We start from the raw sequence: 10,282 nt of genomic DNA, 5'->3' as shown, positions 1-10,282 counted from the left end.
CTCCGCTGAGGAAAAAAAAAAAAGATTAGGAAGGAGTTCCTGGAAAGATTTTTAAATCAGAGAAACTCAGTTAGGTCTGTGTGTTTGAAATACATAAAAAAAATGTAAACACTTCACATTATATTGAGTTCACTTATTCACATTTAGTGATTAAAGTCACATAGCCTACGTTTTATTTTATTGTTTTTAAGGATTTGTTTCTGTGTTCCCCAAATTGTGCCATCCCCATAATGTTATTATCAGTTAGAATAGATCATTAGAATTTTATTATTTTGATAAAGTTTTAAATCAGAGGTGTCAAACATGCAGCCGGTGGGCCAAAACCGGCCCGCCAGAGGGTCCAATCCGGCCGGCGGGATGAATTTGCCAAGTGTGAAAATTGCATTAAAGACAGGTTGTTCATAATACGTTTTGTAAAATGATAATTCATTAACTGTAAAAATTTTAATAATGTATTTCTTTGAACTAAAACTAAGTGAAAAGTTTAGAGCTCTCATATTGGTTATTATTACGACCTTATTTTACCAGTCCAGCCCACTTCCCTGTTTTAAATAATCAATAATATCTTATAACAAAGCAAAATAATATGTAATATTTTTTATATATTTGATTTGTTTTAATCATTTCTAGATAACGTGCAAAAAAAGTGCAAAATATTTGTTGGTTCCAGTTTTGAAAATGCGATAATTGGATACTTTTCATCGCCATTTGACAATAAACTCAATGTCTTTGTCGGTCAAATAAGCACTTGAATGCATCAATCTAAGGTATGAAAATTAATCCTACTGATAATTAATTGATTAATTGAGGGAAGTCATTAGCAGATTATTTCATTTACTCGATGCTACTTTATTCACTGCAACCCAGAGAGATAAACATCAGAGGAATTTTATATAATTTTGCCCATAAAACATGGCAAAAAAAGCAACTCTTATCTAATTAACTTTTTTAAAAAAATTAGTTTTATGAAACAGAGTGAGACCTCTTCGCTGCTTCGTCCAAAGAGCCAGACTTTCTAGGACCATAAACGATCTTTGGTTCATGGTTCAGACTTCGTGATTCTTTCCTGAACAGAGACACGATTTGAAATTGTAAAATAAAACAAATGAAGTATCTATTGAATAATTTTATTTAATCTAAATCTTCTTCACCGATGAATCAACACATTCATTTTAATTATAATCTTTTTTTTTTGGTTCCTAGCGGCGCTTTGTTTCCACCCGGTGAGTTGACGCTGACGGACCGGAGCAACATGACAGCAGCAGCTGAGGGGAACACGGCGCTGAACGTGGGAAAAGGAGCTAAAAGCGATGAGGAAGAAGCCAAAATCCAGATGTTACAAGGTGAGAGACCAGACAGATGTTGTAACGTGGAGCTCGTGCGAACCGCTGCTGCTGTTGTGACGTTTTTATTTCCAGTTTGACGTCATTTTCTCTCCATCATCATCATCATCTTCTTCTTCTGTCCGAGGTCACAACAAAGTCGAGCTGAAACACAAACTTCCTCTGAAACATCCCAGAGTTTAATCAGCTTTTATTCAAACTTTAAACTGTGAACACGAGTTTTAATGTCGCTGCTGAATTTAAAAACAGATTTAATGTCATTTACAGACCGGAAGTAACGTGACACCAGACAAGGTTAAAAAAAAACTACAACTTAAAGATTTTTGTGAGCAACATGAGTTCAATTTAACCCTCAATCTGTTCCCTGGCTTCCTCCATCCTTCCTTCTTTCCTTCCTTTCTTCCTTCCCTTCGTCCTTACTTCTTCTTCCTTCCTCTTTTCATCCAATTGAGCTGATCTGTTCCCTATCCCTCCATCTTTTATTCCTTTCCCTTCTTCCTTACTTCTTCTTTCTTGAACGAATCTGTTTCTTTCTTTCCTTTTTCCATTCCTTCTTTCCACAATCCTTTTTCCCTCCCCTCCTTCCTTGAATAGATCTGTTCCCTCCCTCCATCTTTATTTCCTTCCTTTTTCCCTTCCTTCTTTCCACAATCCTTTTTCCCTCCCTTCCTTTCTTACTTTCTTCCTTCTTTTTTGACCCAATCTGTTCCCTCCCTCCTTCTATCTTTCTTCCTTTTTTCCCTGCCTTCCTTCTTTCCCTTAATCCTTCCTTCCATCCTTCCTTCCTTCCTTCCTTCCTTGACCCAGGAGGACAACAGGAGAGTTAAGATATATTTTTAAAGATGAAATTATTGTGTTTAATTCGGACAAATATAATCAATACATTTGTATCTTTTGCACATTACATTAGTGTTGTTATTGCTGCAAAGTTTTATATTATCCTTCATGATAAAAGCATGTGATTCACACAAGAAAGCAATGTGCAACTTATTAATAGTAATTATCAGCTTTAAATTAAGGTTATTGTGTATATCCATGTTGTTTTTATGTGTAGTGTATGAGAACACTATGTTATTTTATATTTATTTTAATATCAGTCATAAGAAAAGTTTCCTCTGGGACAATATAGTTTTCTGATCTAATCTGATTTTGACAATGATTATTTTTGCTCTGACGTTTTCTTAAAAAAAAAAGCTTCAGATGATAAAACAGTTTGTTTCACAGATTGATTGTGATTAAAAGCTTTTATCTTTGACTCATGTCTCACCTGACTTCCTGTGTGCAGGTGCAGCGTTCCTCACCACGGTGGCGTCTGCGGGGATGATCGCCGGCTTCGGCTCCACGTTGGCTCTGGCCAAGAAGAAGAGTCCAGGCTGGTTCAGTAAGGTACAGAGTGATCAATACATTTTATATATTATTATATATAAATTATCAATACATTACATTTTAATTAACACACATCCAACAGTTTATTCTTCTATATTCTTAAAATAAATTGACTGCACATCAGCGTCCGATGTAGCTGCATCTAATCAATATTGTAATGATGAATTACTCTGTTAATTATTTTCTCAATTGATTAATTTCTATATATATATTTGTCATTTTAATCATTTTATGGATTGAGTTTCATAAATGTGAGAATTTGCTGCTTTTATTTGTCACATGTCACAAAAAATTTAGATTGAAAATGTCAAACAAAATCATGTAGGCTAAAGATTTTTACTATTGTTTTGACCAAAAAAAGAAGATTAATAAAAAAAATATAAAATGTTAGTTTTAAATGCTGCATCATATTAGATGGAGGCAACAAATCCAAGGTATAAATAATAATCACCACTTATTTATTGCCTTGCCTTGCCTTAATATTTGCATTAAGTGTTTTTAAGCATTTTTAACACATTTTCCTGCTTCTCCGTCGTCATGATGTTTTGCTGTAAAACTTAACAGAGTTAGCTGATGATGATGATGATGATGAAGATGAGCCGTCGCCATGACGACAGCGCTACTAGTATTACGTCAGCAGCAGGTTGTTTATACGTCTGCGCCGGGGGACGATTATCGGACGATTAAAAGGAGCGTTGTTGGCGTGTTGAGACTGTGAACGAGCTCCTTCACTGAGCTATAATGCTGTTATCGACACCGTCACCGCCGGCAACGCCACCGCGTGATCTCAGTTTTTCATGTTTTTAAAAACATTTGTAACGTTGCTGTTAGTTTCCTCCGGTGCTGGAGTGTAAAGTCTCTCACAGATTGAACGATTAGAGGCAAAATAAAAATGAATAAACACATAAATAGATGAATAAATAACCCGTCGGACACATTCCTGCTGAGGTCGACGTGTGTGTGTGTCGAGTCCTGGTCTCGTCCTGTTAAACTGGAACTGTTCGGTGATTCGCCGCTCGCAGCATCTGATTAAACATGACGCACACGGACGGATGCCAGCGAGTCGTTTTTTGTGTCCGAGATAAACTTAGTGCGGAGCCACAATTCAGATCTTTGTTCGTCGACTCTATTTCTGTCACAGACTCGTCTTTGTCGTCTACGCGGAGCTGCAGCCCCCCGGCCCCCGAGGACCGAGCTAAAACTCACAAACTGTGTGAAATCAGATTAAAGGCGCAGGCGGCATGAGGGGGAGCGGGTTTTTTTTTTTTAACTGTTTTGTTTTGCTGCCTGTTGCCCACACGATGTGGAGAGAGAGAGGGTTTAACTTTCTAAGAAATGAAAATGGCCGAGGAATCAATCACAATGTTATCGCAAAATGATCAAATGTTATCTACAAATCACAGGAGCTGCATTTTTTTTTTGGTATAAGGTAAAATGTGTCACAACATTGTTGGTTACCGTCAATTTTTGAGTGAAAATGAAAATGAAAAATAATTATTAACACTAAAATCATAATATAAGCCCATATAATCCGATTCGTTTTTTCCATATTCTGCAGCTTTAATTGACTTTATTTGGCCAAAAGTATGTGGACATGGCTGCTCACCAGAATAAAGTGAAATTATAAAATGCCTTACTTTTCTTTAATCTTTAATCTGTAGATGTTTTACAATATTCTGTTGGATCCAAATGTATATAAAAGATTGTCCAAATTTTCTGTTGTGACTCCGTTTGTGTGCTTTTAAGTAATGGCAACACACAAAACAGTCAAACCAAGTCCACTATCTTGGTTTGGTAAAGAGAAAATATCAAAAACTGCATAAATTAATGTGAAATAGCTATTATAATGTAGAAAAATAGAAAAAAATCTAGAATAAAGTTGAATTTTCAAGTAAAAAAAGTTGTTAAAATATGAGAATACAGTTTATAGTGTAGGAAAAGTTGAAAATTTGTGAGATTAAGTTGAAACATTTTATAAATAAAGTAAAATGGATTTAAAAAATGAAAAATTTCAACAATACATGTGAGAAATAGGTTGAGATGGAGGAGGAAACCAGCCCCTTACCAAGTCAGAGGTCACGGACAGAGCTCGTATTCAACTCGACGTGTCTCAGCAGCTTTAACGCTCAGTTTTAAACCATCCGTCTCGGTCACATTCAGCTCGTTGAAGCTGTTTCTGACTCATCTCTGGAATTTAACCTTTGACCTCTGACGCTCGTCTCTGCATCTCAACCTGTTTTACTTAAAAACAAAAAGTGAATTACATAAAATGTTTTCTTGTGTTTCCGCTCCAGATCTTAACGTCATTATCACTAAGCTGCGTGACGTCATCTTCTCATTATGATTCACCGTCTCTCAATTACAGCAGAAACAGATAAAAGAAGCTTTTTAGACACCAAACACCTATTTTTAGACTCAGTGTGACTTTCACTTCCTGAGGACGTTTTATCTCTGGAGGTTTACGTCAATAAATCTGTTGAGATAAAAGACTTGTTTTTCTCTTTTTCTTTTTTTTTCTCTTACAGCTGCAGAGCTTCATGAATTTATGTTTTCAAATGACGACTTAAAACACCTCATGATGTTGTATTTTCTCCTTCAGGGCGTCGCTCCGACGGCGGCCGTCCCGGAGAGCGGCGCCTCTCTGGCCCTCAGAGCGCTGGGCTGGGGCTCGCTCTACGCCTGGTGCGGCGTCGGTCTGTTGAGCTTCGCCGTGTGGAAAGTCCTCGGCGTTCACTCAGTACGTATCTACAGAGTTTACATCATACAACATGTAGAATTGGAAATATAATACTAGGACATAAAGATGAAATTGTAAATTTAAGAGTGAAGGCAACATGTGAATTAAGTGGAAATGAAAGAATTAAAGAAAAAAGTTGTAAAATTTTAAGAGTAGAGTTAAGATTTAAAAAAAATTGTGTAGTTTAAAGTAAAAAGTTAATGTACTGAAAAGTTTTTGGAATTCAGTTTAAGAACAAAATTGGCATATTTGGAATAAAAAGTTGTAAATCTTAAAGGGACAACGAGGAGTTTCTATTTGGTTATAAAAAAAGTCTCATATTAATGTGGATGAATCTACGTTACCACTTGTTATTGGGCCCATTTTAGATAAATATATCGTTTTGTCTCTATCGTTATTTTGTTATTATTAGTGGTGGTGGAAATGCTGGGCGAGCCGACCAGCGTTTCTTTACTTTCGGTTTCGCAACGAGTCATGAGAATAACGCCGCCGAATCTCTGTTTATGGTCGGAACTACGACGGTATGGTCTTTGAACCTCTGACTTTAATTCTTGATGAATGAAAACATGAGTCCGTCTTGCGCCGGTCAAAGAATTTCACGGTGCGCGGAGGCTCATAAAAGTAGTGAGAAAACACTTCGCTTTTCCAAAACTCCTCGTTGTCCCTTTAACTTTATTTCAAATATTTGTAAATAGATAAAGTTGTAAAACATGTTAAAATTGAAGTTACTGTTGAAATATTTACAGAAAAAAATTGATTAAAAGTTTTAAAAGGATAGGCCTATTACACTGAAAATTTTAAGAAATATAAAAAACTGGGTAAAACTTTTTTTATGTTCAGAGAAAAAAGTGCCATTAAAAAAAAAAAGTTTGTTTCCATTTGTAACGTGAAGCTTTTCAGAATAAGTTTCAGATTGAAAATCACTGTATCAGGGAAACAAAGTATCAATATCTTTGAGTTGAGGGGGGACAGCTTATCAGGTGACACCCGACCCAACACTTCCTGTCTTTTTATCTCCTCCAGTTGTCGGAGTTCAGACAGAAGATGCAGTCCTTCTTCCCGTCCATCCCCAAGTCTCCCGAGGCCACATCTGGATCATCTGAACCTCTGGACTGGGACTCTGTCTTCAAGTCAAAGTGACGTCTGAAGGTCGAGTCACGTGACACGGGACTGAAAACACAGAACGCCGGCGTTTGAGCCGCTTCCTCCGGAGAGACTCTGTCGGACCGGTTCGATTCTGGTCCTGGTGGAAACTGATCAGGTGGATTGATCGGCTGTGATCGCTGCTGCAGGACGTTTTTATGTGTCAGGTTCAACGGTCGAGAAGCAAAGTGTGAATTTATTTTCATTTTAAAGGGAAGTTACACCTCATTTTAACCTGTTGGTTAAAACTCGATAATGAAAATAAAGACAATGCACTGACATGAACTGAAGCTGAGGTGACACCTGGAAACATGAGGAGGAAGTCGGGAGAAAAAAAGTTGTAAATTATCATGAATAAAGTTGAAATATTGTTGGAAATAAAATTAAAAAAGTGTTCAATCTGTGGAGAAAATGAATCAGATCTGTCGAGGAGGAGAAGTGGTGTTTTTTTTTTTTTTTAAACGATGTGAAATGAATGTCACTGGAAATATGTGTTAAATTCAGAAACACGACTGTGACATCATTCGATTAACTATTGATGCTCTGTAAAAAATCAACCGGCTCAGTTTTTCTTTTACATTGTCAAACCTAAGTTGTGTGTGAGACAGAGGACTAAGTATTTGGATACTTATACAACAGTATTAATACTACACTGTACAAGTTATACAAGTAGAATAAAGAAAAAGTACTCTAGGTATTAAAATATCAGATAATCACACATGGATTCAAAGAAATAAAATCAATTACTGTAACTCTACTTATATTTACCATTTAATATTCAAGACTTTTTAATATATTTACTGTGTAAATAGTAAAATAAAAGTAGATTTTTGATGTTGGTAAAAGTCAATCTAATAAAAGTTCTGGAGCTTTCGATCTTATCACATGATCATCAACAGGAGCTCAGTTTTCTCAATTTTTCTGATCCGTTTTCAACATAAAAGATCCAAAGCTCCAGGTGTCAATATTAAAGAAAACATCTTAAGATACAGGTCTTCCCTTGTAAAAGAGATCCAATCTCAAGGGACAACCTGGTAGAATAAAGGTTAAATAAATACAATACAACACTAAAATTAAAAACGTACCTTTTGACCACCCATCCACGATGGCGTCGACACTTTAAACTCCTCTCATCTTTGTGCTGTAACAAAAACTTCACTTATTTGAAATCCTGGAGGTCACCAGCTTTTATTTTGAAGGACGATGTCAAAACTGTGAATTTGAAAAATCTGCCACAGTTTAAAAGGAAAAAAAAAAAAAAGATTAAAAATAATCTGCTTTAGAAATATTTCAGTGTCATGTGAAGTGTTAACATCGACAAACTGATTTCAGGATTTTAGTCACCAGTGAAAGGAAGTTGCTGCTGAATGTATAAAATAAAAATGAGTGATAAAAAAAAACAAAAAAACAAACATATTTCAACCATATTTTGATATTTGTGTATTGATTATTGATTAACCGTCATTGTTGTCGTGACAAAACGAGTCCAGAGCTGCGTTCACAGTGCTCAACCAGAGTTCATGTACGTTTTATTCTTTAACATGTTGTGGAACATATAAAGATCTCATACTGAAGAAACAACGTCCGTCAAATCAAACAGGAAACGTTCTGGATGTAGAGACTTTCTTCTTTTTTCCTCCTCCTTCTCCTCTTCCTCCTCCTCTCTCTTTATATTTGTTATAACGGTTTTTGAAGTTGTGTCAGTTAGCAACATGATGAGTAAAAGTCCCCACCCCTCCCAAACAAACACAAACCTCCTGTACACACACACAGTCTCTGAAATCAAACGCACCCTTTCTTCCTTCCGCCCAAAAAAACAGAAAAATTAGGGTGTTGTGTTTTGTTTTTTTTTGCTTTTTTTTTTCTCCTTAAAATACAGAAAAAAAAGAACTTGTCGTCGTCTTCTACACCTGCCGGGAAGAAGAGAAACAAAAACCTCCAAAGGTGAGCAGAGTTTAGGGATTAGAAATATGAAGACCGTTCGTTAAATCGTTACCAGCTACCGTTGCGTTGCGTCGCTCACGGCAAAATGTACATCGTCTATTTACAGGAGGATGATGATGGAGGAGAAATTCAGATTTGATTGTTGGAAGAGACAGAAAAAAGTTCTTAAAAAACAGAAAGTGAATGAATGAAACCCCCTCCCCCTCCGTATACTGCTGTGGTTTGGCAAAAAATACTGATGGTCAAACTGCAGATGGTCAAATAATTCACATTTTTTTAAAAAACAAAACAAAAAACGCCCAAAACAAACCTATTGCACCAGAACAAAGTACATGACTGAACATCAGTTTTCCTCTGTCATACCACATGAGAAAAAAAAGAAAAAAAAAGAGAGAGAGGCCTATCTACAACATGTGTCACTATTTAAATAAATTTGACCCCGCCCCCCAAAAAATCTAACTAAACCCCGCCCCCAAAAACACACAACAGCCCCAAGAAAGAAACGACCACGTCAGTTTAAAAACACAACGAGAGCCAGAACCCGTGCGTTCTCCACCGTCCGTCACACTTTGGTTGAAACGAAAACAAAAAGAAAAAACCCAACAACAAACTGACAAAAGAATAAAAAAATTAAAAATACAAGTATTAAATATTTTTGTATTAAAATTACTTAAAAATCCCAAATAAACATTTTGCGGATGGAGCCGACGAGCTATATATATTCTATATATATTCATTTGTATGTAAAAACTTTGTGTTCTGTTCTTTTAAATAAAAATATAATAGGAGCCAGTTCGTCACGTGCGTCCATCATGGCGGCGTGTCCGTGTCACTCCATGATGGACCAGAGCGGCATTTTTATGCAAATGAGAATGACTGATGCATCCTGGGTAATTTAGGGGGCAGCATCCGGCATTTTTAAATTGCACTCACTGGCTTTTTGTGTTTTGATGGAGCGTAGACTAACTAACAATCAATTTGAATGTTTTATTTTTTGTTTCTTTTGTAGCACTATGTCTCATAATTATTTTGACACCGTCTTTGAAACCCACCGTTCACGCTATCTTTAAAAATTACAATTAATTAATCTACCGGTATATGCTCATTTAGCCTCCCACAGTGATCAATGACCCCACACAGTGGCCAGAAATGTCTGACCCAGACATCTACACGTATTTGGTCGAATCACCGGGGAGGTTTTGGCTAAGTGTTGTCTGTAAATAGCCTGTTAATCAGGGCCGGCCGCTGGCATAAACACTCTATGTGGTTGTTTAGGGCCACGGCCGTTAGGTGGGGGGCCACATGATCAGAAAGGTACCGGGGTTCATTCAAGTCATTTAAACATCCTGAGGTCTGCACGTGCACACTATGAGCTTTATATGTAATGTGAAGTCAATATTCAGCTTCTTTTATCTCACATTTGAGACATTTGGTGAAAATAGAACGGCAGAATGACAGAAAGACTTGTTTTCTACACTTATCTATTACTGTATTCATATCCTATTTCAAGCACCAAAACAGTTCATTCTCATGACTGAAGGACAAGGGATTTTACATTTTTCAAAAAGCAGACCTCAAATTTCCATCATTTGGCCTAAATTATTTCTTTATACAGTGTTCTAGGACAAACTGGCCTCAGTGTGCTTACAGCGGAGGTTCTAATATTTAGACATAAAACACTTGAGTATTGTTACATCTGCAAGTATCTTAAAAAGATACATTTAAGAAA

At 36.5% G+C, this 10,282-nt stretch overlaps 1 protein-coding gene across 1 annotated transcript; it reads left to right on the top strand.

Annotated features, from left to right (window-relative positions):
* The first annotated feature begins 1,242 nt into the window (after nucleotides 1–1,242).
* Nucleotides 1,243–7,126, top strand: tmem242 (transmembrane protein 242). Its single transcript, XM_084000297.1, has 4 exons — nucleotides 1,243–1,343; nucleotides 2,629–2,729; nucleotides 5,329–5,466; nucleotides 6,490–7,126. Exons 1-4 carry the CDS (start codon nucleotides 1,253–1,255, stop codon nucleotides 6,604–6,606), a joined length of 447 nt encoding a protein of 148 aa, XP_083856423.1. The 5' UTR covers nucleotides 1,243–1,252; the 3' UTR covers nucleotides 6,607–7,126.
* Nucleotides 7,127–10,282: the final 3,156 nt, after the last annotated feature.

Source organism: Trachurus trachurus (genome assembly GCF_905171665.1).
Source record: "Trachurus trachurus genome assembly, chromosome: 24".
Taxonomy (NCBI): Eukaryota; Metazoa; Chordata; class Actinopteri; order Carangiformes; family Carangidae; genus Trachurus; species Trachurus trachurus.
This window is presented reverse-complemented; position numbering and strand designations above follow the sequence as displayed.